At 40.1% G+C, this 24,968-nt stretch overlaps 1 protein-coding gene across 1 annotated transcript; it reads right to left on the bottom strand.

Moving 5' to 3' along the window:
* Nucleotides 1-2,350: 2,350 nt before the first annotated feature.
* On the bottom strand, nt 2,351-13,369 carry LOC129056835 (uncharacterized). The gene is made up of 4 exons (XM_054546909.2): nt 13,184-13,369; nt 10,145-10,294; nt 6,247-6,355; nt 2,351-5,810 (listed from the first exon to the last, which is right to left on the bottom strand). The coding sequence occupies exons 1-4, from the start codon at nt 13,367-13,369 to the stop codon at nt 5,665-5,667; spliced, it is 591 nt and encodes a 196-aa protein (XP_054402884.1). The 3' UTR covers nt 2,351-5,664.
* Nucleotides 13,370-24,968: the final 11,599 nt, after the last annotated feature.

Genomic DNA, 24,968 nt, shown 5'->3' with positions numbered 1-24,968 from the left:
ACTTTGGGCATAAAGCTGGTGACACCAGTGCTATAGAATGTCATGTCATTATGTGTTGATATCTTTCCCTTGAGTTTTTTATTCATTCCTGATTGTTCTGTCCTAGAGCAAAGCATTATGCAAACAATGACAGTAGTTACTGGGGAGCTTGAACATGCCACGAACATGCCAAGGGGCTGGAAAGAGCACATGTGGGTTCTTATGTCTCTGTCTCTCAGACCCAACCCCAGCCCTAAAACCCAGATGCTGGGTCTGGACCTAGGAGATCTCACTGCCATTGGCAACTCTTCTCTGTGAGCTTCTGTCAATGTGGGGCTAGGAGGAGGTGGCGGAGGAGCAGGGACCTGCTCTTTTCTTTCTGCTTCATGCTCTCCTCCACGTCACCCCGGGAAGACTTCTTCCCCAGGCAGCACGAGGGCTCACTTCAATTTTTGCTTTTCCAACACCCCAAAAATCAGCCTCAGTGCACTACCTACCAGGTCAGTCAGTGCTCCCTCCCAGCAGTTGGGGACCCAGCTGCACGTGACATCTAGCCCAGGCTTCCTTCAACCTCTGCAGCCCTAAAGGTGCCAGCTGCTCCCTGCAGTGGTTAACATGCTCTGTGCTGAATCAATATCCCCTTCTGCCTTTGTTGTCCTTCAATACCTGTTCAGCCACTTCCTTCTATTACAATTCTCTCTGTTAAAATAGCTGGCATCATTCCCGTTTTCCTGAGAATACCATGACTGAGAGAGACCAGAAGGTATATTTCTCCCCTTACGGCTGATGGAAACTTTGCAGGCCTCTAGCAGAAAATTATCATAATCTGGAGGCAACTCTCTGACCTGATGCAGTAGCTGCCCTTGCACTTGGTAAGGTGAGCCTCAGGAGGCCTGGGTGAGCCCAAGCATCAACAAGGCTGTAACTATAAAGAAAGGAAGGCACCACCACTGGGGTCAGAAAGGGCTTCCTCTGTGGCTACACCCTCCTGGGGAATTTAACTGACATAGTGTGCTGAACATCAGACAAGGGTAAAAGAACAACTGAATTTGATAACTTGTCCTTCTTCTTCCATAGTATACTCTTTTTTTTTCTTTTAGATAGGATCTTGCTCTGTCGCCCAGGCTGAAGCTCAGTGGCTGATCTCAGCTCACCGCAAGCCATCCTCCCACCTCAGCCTCCCCAGTAGCTGGGACTATAGTCATGCCACCGTGTTCAGCTAATTTTTTACATTTTTGCAGAGACAAGGTTTTGTCATGTTGCACAGGCTGGTCTTAAACTCCTGGGCTCGAGTGATCCTCTTGCCTTAGCCTCCCAAAGTGCATGGTAGATTATTTTATGCATTAGCTATTCAACTCCCTCCTAAGTGATCTAATAGAAATGGTGCCTTAAAATTATTTCTGAGTCAAGCACTCCTACTCTAGAGAGATTGTGTAAGCATAGATTTTATTATTGGTTTTCTTAAATATAATTATTTTCTATGATCTTCAATATCTCCCTCTAAAAGACAGAAATCTCCCTGGTCCACAACATCAGAGCGCATCCTCGCAGTGTTTAATGAGGATCTGCTTTGTTTCAGCTAATCAGTAGTTTTTACTGTGTTTGGCACCAGCTGACAAATGGCAAGCCAGAAAAAACTACTGTTTAAATGCCAGCACAATCCCCCAATGGGTTGTTAGCTTAAAAAAAGAAAATTACCTTTGGTCCTTCTCCATATCGTTGAGCATTTGAGTCGCTTCATCAGAATCTCTAAAGGCACCATCCTAAGTGTTATTAAAGAAGAGTAAGTGGAAGAGGGGGAAGGAGATGGAAATCACTCAGGTTTGGCCGTATTGGTGCACAAAGATGGCTAAAGGGAATCACGTGACTTGCATCACCATCACTAGCTGAGTAAGTCAGGCTACAGCCCGATTATTGCATACATGTCAAAGGGAAATCTATCTGTCCTCTTATCATGCTTATGAACCAATTCAGAGAGATGAACTAATTTGCTCAATATTACACACCTAGTTGGAAACAGGGCTAGGCCTAGAATTCAGATCTGTGACATTCAAAATAAGGACAACTTCTACTCACTTATAGTTCATCCCTCACATTAAATTTAGGGTTTTTTTTGCATTAATTAGGACAAGAAACAGCAATTTTTTTCGGCAAAGGAACCAATAGAATATACTTTAAGCTTTGCAGCCATACTGTCTGCATTAGTCCATTTTTGCACTGCTATAAAGAAATACCTGAGATTGGATAATTTATCTTTAAAAGAAGAAGTTAATTGGCTCACAATTCTCCAGGAATGTACAGGAATCATGTCAGCATCTGCTTCTTGAGAAGCCTCATGAAATTTACAATCATGGTGGAAGGTGAAGGGGAAGCAGGCAGGTCTTACATGGCCGAGCAGGAGCAAGAGAGAAAGGGGAGGTGCCACACACTTTTACACAATCAGATCTTGTGACAACTCACTCACTTACTATCATGAATACAGCAGCAGAGAAATGGAGCTAAACCATTCTTGAGAAACCGCCCCTGTTTCACCTCCCACCAGATCCCACCTCCAGCACAGGGATTACATTTCAACATGAGATTTGGGTGGGGACACAGATCCAAATCATATCACTGTCTATAGGTAGTCAAATGTGCCATGGTATCATGAAAGCAGCCATACCTAAACAAATGAGTATGGGTGTGTTTCAGTGAAATTTTATTTAGTTACGAAAACAGATCGTAGGTCAGATTTTGTGCAGAGAGTGTTATTTGCTGACCCCTGAGTTAGGTCACAATAGCAAACAGACCTCAATAGCTCACCTTAAGCCAGTCAAAGTTCATGTCTCTCATACTTAAAGAATCTCAGTAGAGAGTTCAGAGCTGATCAAACAATTTGGTGGTGTCAGGAACCCTGGAAAAATTCTTCTTCTTGCTGGCAAGTCTTAATGTAAGACCCTCAACTCATTTTCCCAGATATCTGCTCTAGCTCCATTTATCAGCTTTGAATTTCAGCCAGTAAGGATGGGAATGCAAGGAAATGGGGGACAGACCAATTTTCTTTAACCGCGAAGTCAGAAGTTGTTCACATTGCTTTTCTCCACACATGGCTGGTCACTCATCAATCACAGGGCCACCTCTAGCTAAAAGAAAAGTTGGAGATGTGCAGATTTTGGAAAGCCAAGAGCACTTCTATGTTCTTTTGCCAGAGGAAGAAAGATAAAAAAAAGATGAAATAGATAAGCAGTGATTGTTCCCTCAGCAGATATTTTATTTACTAAGGAATATCTTAGAGAATGTGTCAAATAAAGCTGCTTTTTTTTAGTCAAATAAAAACCAATATGCTAGCATTGCCTTTAAAATAGCTGCTTCAATACTGCTTTACCCTCTTTAAAAGGAAGTGTTGCTTTCCAGTAGAATAAGTGTAGGCTGTAGAGTAAAATGAATGTGGTTTTGTTCCACTATTCATTAAATATTAGGGAACCCTCAGTTTTCTTATCTGTAAAATGGGCCATAAGTAAATCAGGATTAAAAGAGAAGATTTATGTAGAAGTCCTGGTTCACAGAAGGACATCAGTTAATCAAAAAACATTGATTTTTTGATTAACTTTATTATAAAAACAGGGAATTATCCCTGTTTTAATTATTATTAAAAAAGGGAATTATCCCTTTATTATAAAACAGGGAATTAAGTGGCATGTCAGTATATGACAAGCTAAACATGATCTAACTCTCACCTTGTGCCATATTTTATGCTGTATGACTCAGTTTTTAATGGGCTAATTCATCAGTACATAAGCCAGCTGTACCACCCTCAAAGGTAACATAGTACAGAAAAAAGAACTGCCTTGGACTTCTGGGAACATGGGTTTATTTTCTGACTTTCTGACTCACCTGCCTGAGGAATTGAAAATTAGAATTACGTACTTGGCATTCTTCAGGTCATTTGGAGGTTTCAGATTCCAATGTCTCACCAAGAAGCATTTCAATTCTATTTTTAATAAACTGAAAAGTGAGACTTTCTTAATATCTTTTTATAAGTCTCTGCACATATAATGACTCTCATCACAGCCCTTGGAATTTTTATTTGTAAAATGAATCAAGGGCACTTTCCTATCATGACTTCTTGTTGTACATGCTTGAATTAGATACACAAATTGAGAAGCTTCACTTGGTCAAAATTTTAATGTCACATCACCAAGCATCAATCTTAGAGAAGCAATTAAAGAAATTCATCCCAAACTCTCCTGATGGCACTGCCTGGACAGAGATCTTGGGTCTCCACTCCAGCTAATCAACATTCCACTGAGACAGCATTTTCATTTCTCCAGAACATGAATCTCTGAAAGAAAAAAGCCATTGATATAACTCATACCCTGGCCCAACCTTTATCCCCCTTCTTGCAGCTGAGACAGCTAGTTATTGATTTTCAGGCTTCCTACAGTCAGCAGCTAGAGCTAGTTTGTCAGGAAAGGTGAAAGAGGTAGGCAGGGCATAGGATTTATTTTGGAATTGATGCCCTGTGAGCAAAGTCTAAGTGGGAGTCAGACTGGTTAATGTGAGCAGAAAAGCATTCTGGAAGGAGGTGGCAGTGTGAACGGAAATGAGAAGGCACAGGACTGATGGCATGTGCAGAGAGCTGCAGCACGCTCTTGCAGGGCAGAGTCCCAGGGAGGTGGCAAGAGGAGCAGGAGAGGAACACAGTGTCAGACAAGCAACCTATCCCAGAGCTTCATTTTTTAGGCAATCAGACCAACAGAGGGAAATGAATGTGGTCAGGTCCAGCTTCCAAATGCAGCATTGTGCAGCTGCGTGAAGGTCAGTCTGAGTGGGCAGAGGCTGAGCTCAGGTCAGGAGGTCAGTGCGCAGTTGTTTTAAGAAATGATGGAGATCTCAGTTGGGTCCCAGCCATCACTGTGGAGAATATAGGGCAGATTCAATCATTATTCCAGAGGTCACAGCAGTGGGGCCTACCTGATTACACAGTGGTGAGGAAAGAGATAAATAGACAGGAGGGGCCAGAGGAAGAGGGAAGAGGGAATTCATCTGAAAGAGGTGTGCCTGGAGAGCAGAATGGCACAAGGATGGGCTCTAGGGAAGGCCACAGGTGAAGGGATGAATAATCCCAGAGGAAAAGAAACCCCTTCTCACAGTGAACAGAGAGCATTGCCAGGTGAGGGGACTTTACAGGTTAAACACAACAATCTCCTTGTCTGTCTAGCCTTTATACACTCATCCTGTAGGGTGCTGTGTCCCAGTTTCTATAAAGCAAGCCTACCCTTCATGCTTTGTCCCCTTCCTACAAGCCCACCTTCCCTTTCACTTCTCTACCTTGTTATGATGCGGCAGGAGGCCTGCACCAGGAGCCAACCAGATGTAACCGCCCAACCTTGGACTTCCCAGCCTGTAGAGCCATGAGCCAAAATAAATTTATTTTCTTTATAAATTACTCAGGCTCAGGTACTCTGTCATAACAACAGAAAAGAAACTGAGATAGATGCCCACTGAGAAAGCAGCCTATGATTTGAGATAGTATCATAAGAGCTATGTTCTGAATATGACCCCTAAATTCATATGTTGAAACTTAATCTTCAAAATGAGAGTATTAGGAAGTCAGGCATTTAGGAGGTGATTAAGTCATGCTGGTGGAGCCCTCAATGGGAATTAGTTCATAAAAAGGCTGAAGGGAACTAGCATTGGTCCTTTTCATCCTTTCCTCCATGTGAGGTTCCAGCATTTCTGCTCTCTGGAGGGAAGAGCAACAAGATGCCATCTTGAAAGAAGAGAGATCAGGTCCTCAGCAGACACTGAACCTGCCAACACCTTGGTCTTGAACTTCCTGGCCTCCAGAACTGGAAGAAAATAAATTTATGTTTGTTATAAATTACTCATTTTTTAATAACAGCACAAATGGACTAACATTACAAAATAATAAGGGCCCTAAGAAAGCTTAGTCACCTCCTTGACAGTGGGCAACAAGAGAGTACATCCAGAATTGTCCTCAAGTTTGTGTCCCAGATATGTAGCCAATTTTCTCTTACCTATTTTCCCATATAAATAGGGAAACAAACCCTATTACCTAAATATTCCAACAAACCCCATTACCAAAAATATTTCAACAAACCCCATTACCAAAAATATTCCAACAAACTCCATTACCTAAAATATTCGGAGTTTTCCTATGTCTTGCAACATTCCAGTCATGATATTGGCTTTCTTAATTACAATTCCCATTGTCTCCCAGCTATGATAGATTCACTAACTTTCCTAGAGTGAGAAACACCTCACCTGGTTTCTCACTCTCAAATTGTTCTCCATTGGAGTCCTCACATGTCTCTTCAATGTGACCTGGATACTTGATCCTCTGCCAGGAAACAGCTCTTACTCTAGGCTGCTCCTGCATCAAAAAAAATAGTGTTCAAATAAGATTTACAGATCTCTAAGACACCAATTATTTTACCTCCAAACATCTGTAACACCCAGGGTCACTCTGTTGGTTTAATAGGAAGCCATCTACCTACTAAAATTTGGAGAAGCAAGAGATCCCCAAAATTATAATTTACATCAATCTTCTTCTTTAATGTCTAGAATTTTTTTGGCAACTAGTTATTCTGAGTTAAGAACTTTGTGCAGTGGAAAGAACAGTATAATCAGAGTCAGGGGAACTTGGGTCCAGAGCTTAAATTTACTACATTATTAACCATATGACTTGGAAATAGTATTTAACATTGTTGAACTTCAGATTCCCAGTGTGTAAACTGGAAGTTTGACCCTTGCTCCCACAGACTACTTATGGGGTAGAGGGACTAGTAAAACTAGTGCTACATGTCATCTGTTACACAAGGCAGGCTTTCACACACCATCTCCAGAACCTTCCCTAAAGCTGATGGTGGTTACCTTAAGCAGATTGTTATACTTGAATACAATTTTCATAGGTAGATATATATGTTACAGAATGGTGGGAACATTATATTATAACTATTTTTTTAAACTTCACTGTCTGCTTTTGAAGGTGACAACATAATTTATATTAGTGGGAGTATGTCTCATTTATGAAAATACTTTCATGGCCTTTAGGTTATGTAAAGATCTTAAGTAACCAAACCCAAACCAAGTGTACAAGGAACTTAAAGGAAATGAGAGAGAGAGAGAGAGGGAGAGAGAGACAACACTGAGGAATTACTTTACAGAGCAAGTTTTCCCTGGGGTGGGGAGGACACATCACTGTAGAGATTTTATTTTGGTCTTAAATGTTTTTTTTTCTTTCTTCCCCTGGTAGATGCAAAAATGGGGTATGAGGGACCTGGGACTATGGAATGAGTAAAACCAGGAGAAGAAGGCTCTGTTCCAAGGAGAAAGAAATCCAAGCAATGGGGTACAGGGTCAAAGCAGAAGTAGCCATTGGGGAACTCCCAGAGAAAAGGCATGGTCAACAGTTAACAAGGTTTTTTAGATTTTGTTTTTAATGGTCAACAGATATTAAGTTCAGGGGGGGTTTGTTTTTAATTCTTTCACTAAAGAGCTTTGTTAAGTATTACAGTTTCTCAGTTTTGTCAAGCAGAATGAGGGGGTGACTTGTGTCCATGCTGGAGATGGGGTAGTGGGAAAACACATCTTTCCTTCCTGCCAGACACCCTTGAGAACCCTGGAAAAGACCACAACAATTAGAGACAAGCAAGAGTGAGGCATGAGTGAAGCCTGGAGCTTATGTCCGCAGGGAAACCCAACAAAATGTATCTGTGGAAGGTGTAACCTGCGGGTTCTCAAAACCTCAGTATTCTCAGCAAATCAAGGGAAGAGAGCCCAATAAAAGCAGAGAATTTCTGCAGCTGCATGCACAGCTCAGATGTTCTACTGAACATGAGTCTATCACGAGATGCTGATGTCCAGCAAACCCAGAGACACTTTTCAAATCCTCACAGGTGGAAGTCCTGTTGCATATACAAGGTAATACGATGCAGGATATAGTGAAAAACAAAAGTTGGCTTTAGCCTGTGTGTACTGAGTAAGTAGATTAAATTAAGGACTCAATTTCATCAATTATAAGCACTTGTGAAGTTGCTGTGAGAGACAGAGATGATATTTGTAAGGTGGTTAGACATATTTAGTAAACAGTGCCATTGCCAGGTGTCTGCAGAAATGCATGCCCCATACCAACTGCAGCTAATGGCAACTCAATGAGGCAAAAATGGAGAGTTTATTTTCAGATACCCTATGTTTGAAACACAGCCTTCTTCAGGACAGTGGTTGCCACGCCTACATTGAGTTGAGAGCCTTAGACTCCATAAGCATTCAATATTAAATAACAAAGCTCTTTCCACACTACCTAGCAATTTATTTCTGGGTTAATATAAGGTGATAGTTTCAACCTATAAATCCCATTAAGTTTGAATCCCAGTTACTTCAAGATAATGCATAAGAAACGAGGTTGTCATGGCAATTTAGATCCGAGATTCACACCCAATCCTAGACACTAGATCTGGGGCTCAGGAGACAGTATGTTTTCCATGCTTTATTTCTAATACTGGAATTATCTTCTTCCAGCATCCAAAACCCTACTGATGTAGTGTCTGTGAGGCAGAGATTGTCTTTTTAGATTGGCCAAATAGTCCTCTCGGATGGTAATCAGAAATACAATATAAAACTTTTTATATTGAGAAATTCATATTGGAAAATTCTATGTATCTAAAACCTTTTAGTAATGACTGTCTTTTAATCAAATATATAGTTTGAGGTAAATATAGGGATAATTTTCAAGCACATTTTCCTGGACAAATATGTGATACCAAACTCTGAGCTGTTCTAAATAAAACCCTTTCATTATCTAGTTCAAGGCTATATTTTCAACATTCAGCAAATAAAATATACCTCTCACATTTGAGAACTCTGTCACCAAATTTAACTCAGACACATTTTTCAGATTCCTCTTTCTGACATGATTACTTATACTATTGAAAGGTACACATATGTCCTAAACTATTTGAATTGTGACTTCTGTACAAATAAGAAGACCACTTTATCATGAGACCTTTCAGAAAGGTTAGAGGTTCTAAATTGTTCACCCTGTTGGCCAAGAATGTGAGAGCACAAGAATTATATGCTTTTACATGCCATTCTAGTGATTTCCAGTACCCTTTTTTGACAGTTTTGCTTTTTTCATGCATTTATTGTTTTCAAAGAGCAAAGGTCTTTAAATGCAGGGACAGAGCTCTTGGCTTTTAGATTGGCAGACCTCAGGGTTTGTCTACCGACATGGGGGCAGAAGCACCATAATTGCTGGTTGGTCCTGACATTTTCTTGATCTTTCTGTTTTCAAACACCACTTACCACTTTATCTAAGAAAATGCTTCTTCATAAGGAATATATTATTAATATTTCCAAGGGTATAAAATGACCTTCAGTCCTATTGACATGTTCTCATATATATTGTCTGCACTTAAAACAAAAATCATTAGGCTCTGGGAGCATTTTTATAAAGACCAAGCTGAGAAAGAGAAACATTAAAAATGTGTTTGCATGATGACAAACATCATTTAGAAAGTGTTCTTGAAAAGAACAATTAACAATATTCAAAATAACAATATTTGAAGGTACTTCTATTCTCTCTGTTGTACAGATGAGAAGAGCGGAATTCAGGAGTGTTCTGAGGATTTCCAAATTCACAAAGGCAATATATCACAAGCCATAATTAAACATTCTTTGGTTGTGTTCATTTATTTATTAAATGAAACTAATACATGCCAGATAGTTCAGCCTCTTTGCAAAGAGACAAGATTCATTGTCCCACTCTTTAAGTTCACAGTTTCTTAGGCAGACAAATGTGTTACCCAGTAAGCTGCCATACTATTCAATAAATGCTACAAAAGAACACAATTCATATTCTGGAAGAGGCTAGAGGAAGCTTCCAGGAGAACTTATTATCTCATCTGGGGTGGGGGATGTTGGGGCTTTCAGTGTCTCTGTATTATCTTTACCTGGGGTTTCTTCCTTCTGAAGACTTTTTAAATTTCTATTCACACATAGTAAATATGGGATGGTTTTGTTTTTTCTTAAACCCATCAACTCTTCTGGAACCCAACAGACTTTACCCATCTACTCTCTATAAATTAAATGTCTCTTATTTTTCAACAAATATATAAAACCTGATTTGTTCAAAGGGATGCAGGTCCTTCCCAGTGCCCCCTGCCTGTAGGCCAACCGGCCTTTGCTCAGGATTTCTGGGGAGCAGGGCTCTCAGAGCTTCCTTCCAACTTGGGACATGGTTGCCAGGCTCCTCTGTCTGTGGAGAAACATCAGTCCTTTCAGAGTGAACTTTATTTCTGGAGATAGACAAAGTCTGTCGGGGCAAAGAAAGATGAATGAAGGAAGTGACTGAGCGCAAAACTGCCATGTGTGCCCTAAAATGAGGTGGCCCTCCACAGTAGTGAGCTCAGTCTACTCCTAGGTTTTTGGAAAATACGTCTTTTGGAATTCTGCAAGATAAACATGAATGGTGTTAGGCAGATTCCTGAAATGAGAACCTCAACTCTTCGAAGACTAATTAATTTCTAGAGGTTAAGAAAATGCCACCACCTCTTCACTTGGCCTGCATACTTGATATCAGCAACTTGACTTCCCCACTAAAAACCAACATTTTATAAGTTAATTTACCAAAAATATTAGCAACATACTCCCAGAGAGAGAAGAGAGGACAAAGAGAGACAGAGACAGAGAGAACCACTCCAAATATTCAGATTTCCTACCTGGACACATTTCAGTAGGGTATGTATGTCTTTGCTCTTGTTTAATGTAGGAAGAAGAAATCTAACCCTTTTTTTGTGTGTCTATTTATTTTTCTCTCTCCCTACACTCAAGTTAGAGTAGTCTTCCTAAAATACAGCGAGGCACTGACATCTTCAAAACTCTACAGTTGTCTCATCTGCTTCCCAAGAAAGTACTAAGTCCTCAATGTGTCCACTGGGTCCTCACCATCAAGCCCCACGCTGGCCAGCCTGCCACCCATTTTAAACAAAAACCTACCACCCTTTAGTGAGCATAACATATTATTTCAGACCTTTGCCTATGCAGGATGTTTTTGCTTAGAATGTCCTCTCATAAATTTTCTTGCACCTAATACCTCATATATTTTAATGCCCAGTCACATGCCCCCCTCTTACCCTGTCCATGACTTTCCCTTTGTCTGAATTACTAGCTCAACACGTCTGCAGCACAGTGTTCTTCTCACTGTTTAACATGTTTTTTCCAAGCAGCTTTGCACTTTACTTAAATGTTTTCATGCCTGATTTTCCCTACAGCATCAGAGCACGTCTTATCTCTGAGCTCTAGCTCAAACAGTGCTTAGCAGTAATGAAAGTTAATTGAATTAAATTAGATGTGTCATGTTGTATTGTTTGAACTCAGATTCAGAACTGTCTATAGTTGGCACTTAATAGAATTTTTGTTGTTGAAGAACAAAATAAAGTATTTAAAAAGCCAACACAAGCGTAAAACAAGACTAAAGGAAATGATGAGCATCTCATTATTGAAAGGAAATAGCTGGTGGTGGTTGAATTTATTTTCTTATAAGTTTTGTGCATATTATTTTTCATTATAGTAATAATTTCCCAAGTATTTTTTTCCTATTATACATATTAGTTTAATGAAATCATTCTAGTCATGTTAAATTCTTTTTAAACATTAATATTTTTATTAAATTATTTTTATGGCATCTCACCTCATCCCAAAAGCATGTGAGACATTGAGCTACAAAAGTGGCAATTTCTACAAACCTGATCTCTTTCCTTATTTGTCAACCTCTTGGAAGAACTAAATTTTAAATGCCTTTTAAGTCAGTGTTTGAAACACACATTCTATAATGAACCATTTTTCCTAATGGCATTATAAATTGGGCACTTATGTTGGGTTTCATCTTTCTAAACTGCAAGAATCAACTTTAGAGGCTTAATCACTTTATGATTTTTCAGCCATGGTCATACACCAAGGATTCAGTCCACTGATCAAGTCCCAACGAAAACATGGATCTTTACTGAGGATTTCCTTTAGGAGTATAGCAACAGGTTTATAGAGGACATTGCACAGTATGACTTCAAGAAAATAACTTCTCTAGAATGTTCTCTGTTCACTCAAAATTTATACTCACAGAGCTACTAAAACTCCATTTTGTTTTTCCAGTGCTGATCTCCAGCTTACATTGTTGTCTCCTTTACTTAATCCATCTTGTCTCCTCATCTTCCTCTTCCAAAGAAGGGAACTCCTGACACTGACTATTTTCTTGAGAGGGGCAGCCAACCAAAATGCTAGTGAACCCTCCATTATAGTACATAAATAACGCTTTTAGTAATATCTTTGTGCCTAAAGTTTTTCTAGATTTTAGGTTTTTTCAATACAATGAATTCTCAGAAGTAAGCCTGCTTGGACACAAGGAATGAATACCTTCAGAGCTTTAAATAGCTACTGTGAAGGGCTAGATTGTGTCCTCTCCAAAGTTCACATGCTAAAGCCCTAACACCTAGCACCTCAAAATGTGACTGTATTTGATGATAGGAACTTTAAAAATGCAATTAAAGTAAAACGAGGTCATAAGAGTGGGACTCTAATCCAATATGGCTGGTGTCCTTGTAAGAAGAGGAAGTTAGGACGCACACACACAGAAGACCACAGGAGGGCACAGAGGGAACATAGACACCTACCAGCCAAGGAGAGAGGCCTCAGAAGAAACAAATGCCGCTAACACCTTTATCTTTTACTTTTAACCTGCAGAACTAAAACATAAAATAACACAAAATATTTAAGCCACCTAGTCCATGGTATTTTGTTAGGGTAACACAAGCCAACTAATACAGTCTCTTCTATATTTTCAAAAGCTTTAGACCAATTTATGCCTCCACCAGCCAAGTAGGAGAATCATGCCCAGCTTAGTTCTAAGGAAAAAAGCCTGTACTATCCTCATCTCAAAGCAGGTGACCGGAGGTGCAGAGCAGCTGGACAAGGCACAGCACAGTCACATGGGAGCTCAGAGGGGCAGGATAAGCTTCTTGCAGTGAGTATCCTGCAGGCACCAGGCAGAAGGCATTGCGGGTAACTAAATACAGCTACAGAGGCCACTGAAAGAAAGGTTGAAGCCACGCTCCACTGTCGGCCTCACCTTAAATGCTGCAGCAAGTGCTACCACTCAGCAAATCCCCACTGGCAGTCCAAGCTGATTTATGCCTGATGGAGCCTTTACCTGTCTTCCCTCAAACTGTTTATGTAATTCATCACTGCTGCTCACTTCCCTTACAATGCTTTCCACTAGGCTTCTGGAAACTCCTCTGGGGATGACCTTGTGGAGGTCACCCTGCAAAGAGGAGAGGAAAATGCACTTTAGCTGGGGCGACAGCTGCTGGGAGGAACAGGCTTCTGGAGGTACCATGCGGGCCCTCAAGGCCACCTTTTGTGTTATTTTTAATGGTTACATACTTAACTCTCCTTGAAATGCTGCCACAGGGCTGACCCAGCTGTAAGTGAGTTCTTGCTAATGAAATGGCAGGAGTCCATAACCTTCCGCCTCTAAAGGTTTCCCGGTGTCTCCCTGCCTCTGGTCTTCTTCCCAAAGACTTCCTCCTCCATGGAGTGTGCTTTCTACACACAGGCTTTGTCCTGGTACTACCGTTCCTGAATTCCATCACTAATAACTTTGCAAAATTTGCCATCACTATTGATATGGTTTGGCTCTGTGTCCCCTTCCAAATCTCATCTTAAATTGTAATACCCATGTGTCAAAGGAGGGATCTGGTGGGAGGTGATTGGATCATGGGGGCAGTTTCCCCCATGCTATTCTCCTGATAGTGAGGGAGTTCTCATGAGCTCTCATAATTTAAAAGTGGCAGTTTCCCCTGTGCTCTCTCTGTCTCTTTCTCTCCCTTGACGCCTTATGAAGAAGGTGTTTGCTTCTCCTTTGCCCTCCGCAGTGATTGTACATTTCCTAAGGCCTCCCCACCCATGCTGAACTGAGAGTCACTTAAACCCCTTTTCTTTATAAATTACCCAGTCTTGGGTAGTTCTTTATAGCAGTGTGAAAATGAACTAATACAACTATAGTTTTTAAAATTTGGTATCACTATTGTTTTTAAAATGTAATATTATTGTTAAAAATATTTTGAGTGTACATACTCCATACATACATACATATCTTTGTATCAAGTAGACATTTACTGCTACTTATACATATATTTTTATTAAAGCACAACCAAAAAGCAACCCCTCAGAAATTAAAGGGAAAAGAAATTCAAAGGCTGAAATTCAAATCCTGTAACCATGAGCAAGAGACCACCACAAACAACTTTCCATTTTCATTTGACACCATGCCTTTCTGAGTGCCCCAGTGCAACTCACCCCAGATCCTTGCTATTTTCCACAATAGCAAGCTTCTTTTCTACCTCTTAACCTTTATAGATTTTGTCCCACTGCCTAGATGGTCTACCTACCCTTTTCACCTAAGAAACCTCCCACCATTTAAAATCCAGGCTAATTATGAAAAATGAAAATCACATACACAGACAACAGGAAACCATGAAGTACTATTCAAGAGCTCAAGCAAATAACAACAATAAATCATTCGTTAAAAGTATTTGAAGCTATGCTTCAATTGCAAGATAAATACACGAATTAAAGACTCAAGAATGGAAAAGTAAAATGATAAGAATTCCCCTGAGCATTTAAAATAGTTCAACATAAATCTTAGAGTTCATGCATCTGGTTATAAAAGGAACTACAATTGTCCCAAACTTATTCTTGATAAAAATATATAGAAATAATAATTAATAGTATTAACCTGAGTTCAAAACACCAGACTGTATTAGTAGAACTTGTAAGAGGAAGTAAAAGGAGAGTGCTATTTTCCGAATGTGTTTGTCCCCTAAAATTTCTGTGTTGAAACCCTATCCCTCAAGGTAATGGTATTAGGAGGTGGGGACTTTGGGAGGTGATGAGGTCATGAGGGTGGAATCCTCATGAATGCAGTTAGCACCCTTATTATAGAGGTCCCAGAAAGCTAGCTCATCTCTTCCGCCCTGTGAGCACATAGCAGGAAGGAGCCATCTATGACCCAGTCAATGGCTTCTCACCAGACACCACATCTGCTGGCACCTTGATCAGGAACTTCTAGCTTCCAGAACTATGAGAAATTAATTCCTCCTATTTACAAGCCACCCAGGCCATGATATTTTGTGGTGATACCTGAATGAACTAAGGCACCCAACTCCTGCCTTATTGTTAGGAAACTCAAGATAAAATATAATTGTGAAATACTAATAACAGGAATATAGTTTTAAAATTTGTTTGAGACACTTAAATATAATTACTAGTAGCATTTCAGATAGTATTTAAATCTTCTCAATCACAGAATAAGAAACAGCAATCAAAACATAAACCATAAAGCAAAAGACAAAATAGAAAAAAAATAACAAGGCATAAATATCAGCATGAAATAAGATGACATGAAAAACAACAAATAATTCTGTTATGTAATATTATGAAGTTTTTAAGATGTTTTGGCAAATTTTAATGATATTTGGAAAATATTTATTGGAAATACTAAATGTAACAAGCATGATATCAATATTTCTAAAATAAAACCGGATACAAAGATATATAAACACAGACACAGATAGGCAAATATAGGTGTGTGTAGATATGTGCGTGTGCCTAGGTATATCATCTATCTAAGATATTATATATAATCCCTATGTATATATATGCAAACACACATGCTTATTTAAAACATTATTATCATATTGGTATAAATGAAATCTCATTAACAATGATTAGGCAAAGTTGATGTTGTTGCCTGTTGGGCACTCATAGGATATCTGTCTCCTACAAAGTTTTCTGTAAGGACTTTCAACTTAATGGAGTCTTATAAACGTGTATAAAACAAAACAAACAAAAATCCTAGTCTGTTGTCAGTAACTACCAATGCAAAAATCAAAATTTCAAAATGAAAAGATTTTGTATGACATACTTTAAAAAGTAAAAACAAAACATAGAGAAAAAATTAATAGTTTACTCCTTGAACAAATAAGATCTTCGATGTTTATATTTTCCTCAGTTCTTCTAAACAAATATCATAACTTTCCTTGTTTTCAAATGCGTGTTTCATCGATTTTCCTATTCATACCATCCGTTTTCCCTTCAAGTTGCTTTTTCAAAGCTTGTTGGGTTCCTTCCCTCCGGACCATAGAGCAAGCACTGGAAAGGGTGAGTAGGGAGTGTTTGTGCAGTTCTCATCTGTAACAGAGACGGGACTGACAGGTTTAGGAATCCAACATAGCGGTCACCCCGCTCTGGCCAGTGGCACCGTCCACATCTTTTTCCTGAATTAAACTTTAGAGAAAACAGCAGTAGTCATAATCTAACATTTAGAGGCTGCGGCCTTTTCTTCACAGTGGCCTTTTCTAACACATATGTCTACATGTTATTTCTTTCAACCCCAATGATCTTAAATTGTTGTCTGGAGCTCCCAGGACTCCTTGAAAGAGGCGCACCCTCTCAACAGCGGACATTAGCGATGCTCTTTACTGGTCTTTCATGAGAAAGAAGGCATCTCTCCAGCTTCCAGCACGGCCATCCCTGGCCATGTGATGGAAGGGTTGGCTCCCTATGGAGCCGGATGAAGGTCTTCTCTGATTTTTCAGAGATGTGCCCTGCATTTCCTCTGTAATTTAGAAACTTCCTTGTGACCTGTCACCCATGAGCATTTCATTGTGAGCTGAAGCCAGCATGTGGATGCAGAAAATGTACTCAGAGAAATCACAAGCCACGGTTTCTCAATGTGGCTCCTGCACACACTTTTCCATGGTTTGGGCAAATAGCTTAACCCCTGCTAGGTCTTTCTTTTCCTCATCTGAACAGAGGGAATAGTAATCTATGCTTTGTCTCTGTCTTAAGACTGTTCTGAGGGCCCAGTGAGCAAATAAATACAGATACACTTGCATGACTAAGATGCACGGATGGGAGCAGAGGGAACTATGATATATACAACCCCGCTCAGCCCCCTAAAAATTCAAGCAATTTTCTTCAGTCTCCCAAATACAGACCACTTGTAAATAGAGTCAACCCTTGGTATCAGTGGGGGATTGCTTCCAGAACAAACCCCCATATCAACATTCACAGATGTTCAAGACCCTGATATAAAATGGTATAGCATTTGCACATCCTCTCATATCCTTTAATCATCTCTAGATTAGTTATAATACCTAACACAATGTAAATGCTATGTAAACAGTTGCTAAACTGCTGTGTTTAGGGAATAATGACAAGGAAAAGAATGTACACTTTCCCATACAAATGTAATTTTCCCCTAATATTTTCAATCCACAGTTGGTTGAATCTACAAATGTGAAACCCATGGATACAGAGGGCAGACTCCATACTGGAATGAACCTGCGATTCCTATGTAATGCATTGATTATTTGGGAAATGTCTTTTGTTATTGTTAAAGTCTCTATATAGTCACCCAGATTAGTAGTTTCCACTCTGACCAATTACTAAACTAAAGATCCTAGACACTCTTTCATTTGACTGTTCTACTCCACTCCTGTTATAGTTCTAGGCACAGCTTGGCCCTCAATTCGTGGTTTTTGATTATGAGAAAGATTTCTTTTTTGCTATTCTAACTCTACCCAAATAATAAATGGCACCAAACCACAGAAACCAGCAAAACCCTGATTAATGAAATTACACATCACTTTCTATCCCAGCATTTGGAGGCTAATGGCGATACGCAGGACACATCACATGCTTCAGATACCATCAGGATGTCCTGGAATGATTATTTATTGCCTGTGGGAGGAAATCGTCAGTAGGCAGGGCATGTTGGAGGGATGGCTTCCACATTCACTGGGAAATAGCCCCGTGTGGAGTGATTTGAAAGTTGCATTTTTTTCTTTTGCTAGTCAGCTTTCTATTTGTATACATATATACAATTTATTAAATTTATCACAAAGGAACACAAGCCAGTCAAACTTCTTGGCTTTGATAGTGTGGATGAAGTTGTTAAACTTATTCCCTAAATGTGCAATACACTCTGTGGGAGAGAAGTGTATGAAAGATGTGTGTTGGTGAAATGAAATGCATAGGGCCAGGTGTCAGGGAGCTGTGGTTTGTGTCCAGCTTTGGCATACATGGGTTTGGTGGCCTTGGGCAAGATTGCACCTCAGTCTCCTCACCTGTGTAATGGGAAATGACCCCATGGGGTTATTATTTTTAATGTAAATTATTTTATTTTTTGAAATTTTTTATTTTTATATTTTTTAACTTTTATTTTAGGTTCAGGGTTACACTTGTAGGTTTGTTTTATAGGTAAACGCATGTCATGGGGGTTTGTTGTAAAGATTATCTCATCACCCAGATACTAAGCATAGTACCTGATAGTTATTTTTCTGATCCTCTCCCTCCTCTCACCCTCCTTCCTCAAGTAGGCCCCAGTGTCTGTTGTTCTTCTCTTTGTGTTCATTGGTTCTCATCATTTAGCTCCCACTTAGAAATGAGAACATGTGGTATTTGGTTTTCTGTGCCTGCATTAGTATGCTAAGGATAATGGTCTCCAGCTCCATCCATGTTCCTGCAAAGGACTTGATCTTATTCTTTTTTATGGCTGTGTAGTATTTCATGGTATATGTATATATCACATTTTTATTATCAAGCTACCATTGATGGGCACCTGGGTTGATTCCATATCTTTGCTATTGTGAATAGTGCTGCAGTGGACATACATGTGCATGTGTCTTTATGATAGAATGATTTATATTCCCTTGGGTATATGCCCAGTAATGGGATTGCTGAGTTGAATGGTACTTCTGTTTTTATTTCTTTGAGGAACTGCCACCCTACATTTTACAATGGTTGAACTAATTTATACTCCCATCAGCAGTGTATAATCATTCTCTTTTCTCTGCAACCTCGTCAGCATCTGCTGGGTTTTTGGTTTTTTGTTTTTTACTTTTTAATAAGAGCCATTCTTATTGGTGTGAGATAAGAGCCTGGCCTATAGTCTGACAAGTTGCTGCTAAAATCCTACTTTTGCTTCTGAATTCTCAGAGCCCTCTTCCCCCAAACCAAGAAACCGAATTTCCATTTCACAGCACTGTGTGAAGAGCAGTGAAATGATGCCTGCATTCGAGTTTACTTCCATCATTATAAAACAAGGTACATCCAGGTATGACACTTGTTCAAAAAAATCAATTTACTTTAGTTCAGCAAAATATTTAGAGTATCCTTCATCCAAGCAGTATGATAGGTTCTGGAAATTCCCAAATAAGCAAAAATCAGCCAGCATCCATGAGGAGTTCACAGTGAACTGCAGGACCCAAAAGAAGAAAGAAATAATTCAATCGTACAATGACAAATGTTAAGTTACCAAGTAACCCAGGCACTATGAAAACTCAGACAAGCGGCTGTTGTCCTATCTTGGTTCACGGAAGGCTTCCTGGAAGAGATAACATGAAATCTGAGTCTCTAAGGAGGAAATAGAATTTGTAAATATTAACAAAAGGGGCTGGGTGTAGTGGCTTACATCTGTGGTCCCAGTAACTCAGGAGGCTGAAGTGGGATGATCGCTTGAGGCCAAGAGTTTAAGGCTGGAGTGAGCCATGATTGTGTCACTGCACTCCAGCTTGGAAGACAGAATGAAACCCCTACTCAAAAACAAAACAAAACAAAACAAAGGGGAAGGCTACAAATTCTAGATAAAGGGAGCAAGAGCTAGGCACTGGGGCATAAAATTGTGTGTGCATGTGTGTGTGTGTGTGTGTGTGTGTGTGTGTGGTGGGGGAGGGGGAATACAATTTAGTGTTAACTGAAGTGTGAAAATCAAGATGGGTTATAGCAGGAGATGGGACCAAGTCAGAGACTTAACCCTCAGAGCAATGACTGGCCACTGCATAATTTTAAGTCACATTTGCATTTTAGAAGGATTATACAGGATGCAGTTTGGGGGATTAATTTAAGGGGCCAGAAGAAAGGTAGGGAAACAGGTTAACTGGTTCTCAAAATGGTCTGAGCAAGTGATGTGGTCTGATGTACAACAGTGGTAGACATGAAAATGGGAAGGTTTTTTAAAGGAAGGAGCATTAGCTGGTGATGGCTGGGAGAGAAGAATCGGCAGAGGACACAATCTAGGAGAATTCACAGATGGTCAGCTGGGTGATGCCACCCTGAATACTGAGCTATGCCACGGAACCAGAGAGAAGGAATAGGCTGGTGGCAGCGCAGGTGCACCCTGTGGTCCAGGGCAGCACTTGAACTTGGGAGATGGCCAAGATGATTTGAAGATACTTTGATATTGAAATGTTCTGTGGAACTTCCAGTCTGCAGTTAGAGGAGACTCATCATTTACCAGTATTTAAGTTTTGTTTCTCTAACTAGCACATTATCAATCATGCAGTAAGTGTGCAACTAATGCAGGTAATTTGGTTGCCTCTTGAACACCAGGAATGCATTTTGAAAAACTTACATAGATCATGGAATCAAGGAACCATGTCAGATTATTTTGCAAAATAGAGATTATTGATATCTGTTTCAAAGTGAGCTTCACATCCATTACTACTAGCCCTCTGTATTGCATATCTGTATTAGCTTTTGGATTCTAAATAGCTTATCACACTCAAAGTTCCAACAGCCAATACAATAAAAAAGAGTTTTAGGAAATTCTTAGGAAAGTAGGCTGGCATGGTGACTCACACCTTTAATCCCAGCACTTTGGGAGGCCAACGTGGATGGATCACCTGAGGTTGGGAGTTTGAGACCAGCCTGATCAATATGGTGAAAACCCATCGCTACTAAAAATACAAAAATTAGCCAGGCTGTGATGGCGCGTGCCTGTAATCCCAGCTACTCAGGAGGCTGAAGCAGGAGAATCGCTTGAACCTGGCAGGGGGAGGTTGCAGTGACCCAAGATCACGCCACTGCACTCCAGCCTGGGTGACAGAGGGAGACCCTGTCTCAAAAAAAAAAAAAAAAAAGAAAAGAAAAGAAAGAAAGAAAAGAGAAAAGAAAATAAGACGCATGACTAGACTTTTTTAAACCTAAGCTGAATTTAGGGGAAAACCCACTACACAGTTTCCAGGAAGAAAGGATTGAGGTAAGTATTCAGGAGAGCTTTGGACAAATTTTGAGAAAGTGTTTATTCACTTTAACTTCCAAGCACTGTGGAGTGCTGTGGAGGTGAAGGGCTAACAGATGAAGACACAAGTGTGAGGAGAGTACACACCCCACCCCAAGAGCCTGCAGTGAAGTGCAGGAACATGTGCAATCAAAGGCATACCAGGAGCCAGGGGCTGTGTATTTTTGACTGTGGTTTTCTGACTCTTATTTATACAGTCCCTTCTTTTCTCTAGTTTCTAGAGTTTTTCAAACTTTCAGACAATCTACAATTAAAGACCATTTTTTCTTATTTCCCAGAGTTAATATGTTCTTTCTAACTACCACACTTTTGTCATTTCACAAAGTTTGGGGTGGGAGACAGTTTGGTCATTAAACTCTTTCTGCTGTCTTGATCCCTCATCCTTATGAATTTGATGGCCCATGGATTCTAATGTGCTGACATGCCTGTTCCTCCTGGAGACACAAAATTAGCACAATGAAGGAAATTCGTGGTGGTAATTTCCAGTGTGTAAAGGTATTTGGGGCAAGTGAGCTGTGCCTTACTCCCCAAATTCCACTCCTTACTAACTTTGCAATAAGAACGCTTTTCAGAAGATGCCATGTGAGCCATATGGCAGCTTGGAGAGATAATAGAAATCTAATATAAAATATGTATTATATTATATATATAAAGTATATATAAAAATATAATCCTAACCCCCCACAACTGACTGAACAGATTCCCTATTTGCCAAGGGGACCCCCAAGAAACCTTGAAAGTGAATTCACATCCATGACTAGACAGAAAGCTGGACACACCTCGTTATACCCCCTCCATTTTGCAGTTTGAACCCCAAACCGATCAGTGTTAATTTCAAAATAGAGACCAAAAGACTGAAAGAACAAACTCTTTGAGACTATAAGATACCAAATTATAAACAAGCCATGCCAGGCAAGGGTTAAGTCAGGCACACAGATGTAAAGCGTAAAGTCTGTTCCAACTGCCACAGGTTTTTTTCTTTTTCTCTAACAGCTAAACAAGCACTGGCCTCGAGATAAGCCATGTTGAAGCAGCTGCAGCTCCCCAGCCATGAGACACTGAGACCCCTGTTCCACCTGCTGTAACTACGGCTTTGGTTGGACAGGAGACTGATTTAAATCACTTTCTCCTGATAAGAAGACCACCAACCATGGGCTAGTTCTGGCTGGTTTACAGAGGCTGTCCACTTAAATGCCTTTGTGTCCTGAAATGACCTTTCAACATATGAGATCTAATTAAAATACATTTAAATATAAGTCTACTCCCCAAGGTAAATGTGGCTTGTATGTAACATGCATGTTTCTTTGGTGTGAATGCATTAGGACTACCTTCATGAATATTCATGGCCCTTCCTTTAACCTGTTGAATATGTATGTTAGCCAACCAGTTTGGCTTAAAGCTCCTGTCCCGACCTCTTCTCCTCCAAAGTGCCTGTCTCTGGTCTTTCCTAGAAGCTACACTTCCCAGTGTGCGGGATGCAACCTTGTAGGCTATAACCCTTTACAAGAAATAAACTCTACCCTCTAAATTTATAGACAGTGTGATTTTTTAAGGAGACAAAAATAGCACATTACTGAAAAGAAGACTTATCTGCAAGCTGCAATATCTGTGCTTTTAATTTGGTTCCATAACATTCCTAGCTCTGAAGATTTTGGAAGTCAGTTGAAGTTGTATCAAAATGGTTAAAAAAATTTTTAAATGTCAACTTATGTGTTTTTGTGTTCTTAGAAATTTGTCATATCCCACAAATGCAACTCTGCAAAGATTTTCTTTAGAGTTAGGTTGGGGTGATTAAGGAAGCTGATATTAATGTTTGTCCTGATTATAATGGTAAGCTATGACATTTATATTTCTTCAAAATTAATTAATTTCATCCTACAACCACAGAAGGAGATGGGACAGCTTCCTCACTATAAGAGCTTTCCTGACAGCTTCATAGCTATGAGCTCTGGGAACAGAGCTCGGTAGCCTTTGAAACTGTGGTTCTACAACCACATGGGATTGCTTCACACATATGCAAAGCCTGCAGGCTCCCATGGAAAAGTAAACCACGGTTCAAAACTCATCTTTAAAGCTAGAAAATAAATGCCAACCTGCTATTATCAAGACCTGATGATAAAGCAGTATAGGCAAAAAAAAATAAAATAAAATAAAGAAAGAAAAGAAAGAGAAAGAGAAAGCTTTCTAGACTCTAAAGTGTAAACCTGCAGAAAAGGTAATCTGAATTTCAAAGGCAGCACTAACCACTAATTAATTATAAGGCTCCAGGGCCCCCAGAACAGTAGCATAGGAAAAAAGAAAATGAATTCAGGCTAAGTGCTCACACTACAGAATAAGCCATAGGAATTATTGTCCAACCAAGAAAGTTACAAGTCACTAAAATTCCCCACAGGGAGAATTATGGCCATGAGAAAGGAGCTGGGGAGACCTAGCCGTCCTCCATCTGTCCCTCCTCAGCTCCTGGAGTCCTGCTCATTCTTACCCCACACACTGAGGTTCACAGGCACACTCCCATTTGGACTTAGGTTTTCTACCATTTCGTCAAATTGCAGGCTTTAATAGTTCTCTGGTTTTGCTTTCATTCTCCTTAAGCCTCGGACATAACTCACTTCTACCCTCCTCCAAAGTGGGACCACATGCCATCCCCTGTCTGGCTTTCCTTGATCATGTTTGGTGAATACACTTCAAGGAATTCCACGTGAAATTCAAAACCAAAGGAAGGAAATAAGAAAAGGGAAGAAGGAAGGGAGGGAGGGAAGGAAAGGAGGGAGGAAAGCAAGGAGGACGGAAGGGAGAGAGGGAGGGAAAAATGTCAGAATGGGAAGTGGAGAAGAGAACGTCTGCGTCTTAGTGGGAAATGGCACAGAGAAGAGGAAATCCGTTTTCTCAGCCAAAATTGCCGTGTGCGTTCCCTTCGAATGCACACGAAGGGAAAGAAAACAGAAGGTTTGACCTCCCATGTGCCCGGGTACCAAGCTAGTGCTGTGTCTGTATGTAGCTCCCCAGACAGCTATCTCATCCTTTCATCCTCAGAGCCTTGCCTATTCTGCAGATAAGGAAAATGAGGTTTAGAGAGATTAATGCCGTTGCCTAAGGTCACAAAGCTAAATGTGACTGCACCAAGGTTTGAACGCCAGGATATTTCTGGTGTCAAATTCAAAGGCATTTCTAGGATTTGGAGCCAATTTAGCAGGCACAGTGTAAGCTGCTGATGGTTTGCAATGCTCAGAAGTGCCTCCATCTAGCACACAGACCTGCACAAGAAAGCCTTCTGCACACCAGCAATTATGATTTCAGATCCATGCTGCTTCAACTGCAGTAGCTCATTAGATCAAGACAGGAATCATGACACAAACCATAGTTCAAACTAGCTAATTATATGAAGATCAATAGAAAATCTTCTTTAGACAAAGGTACAATTGGACATTTCTGGCAGGGATATCTGCATGTTGAGTCAATAGGATAAGGACAAAAAACACATGTTAAAGAGTGTGTGTGTGCCAGAATCCTTTCTCCGCTCTCTTTAATGAAGTGAGCAATACCAGTTTCTGGGGAAATAGAAGTGAATTAAATAAACAGGGACAGCTTAGCGCTGGCTGCAAAGGATTGTGGCTTAGTGTTGGAAGATGCACGGGCTTGGTTACATATCCTTTGGAGCCTCAGTTTTCTCATACTTCAATGGGTCTGAAAACTACCAAGATGATTCATAAATCTTTACTCAAGACTTGGAAGCTTATGTCTGTTTTCACACACCATGTATTTTTTGATTGTCACAGCGACTCTTGGATGTGAGTGCGATCATTATTATATTCACTTACAGAACAAGAAAACTGAGGCTTTTAGGTGAACT

The sequence above is a fragment of the Pongo abelii genome, chromosome 12, assembly GCF_028885655.2.
Source record: "Pongo abelii isolate AG06213 chromosome 12, NHGRI_mPonAbe1-v2.0_pri, whole genome shotgun sequence".
Classification (NCBI taxonomy): Eukaryota; Metazoa; Chordata; class Mammalia; order Primates; family Hominidae; genus Pongo; species Pongo abelii.
The sequence above is the reverse complement of the archived record's forward strand: the minus strand, read 5'-3'. Positions and strand labels throughout refer to the sequence as shown.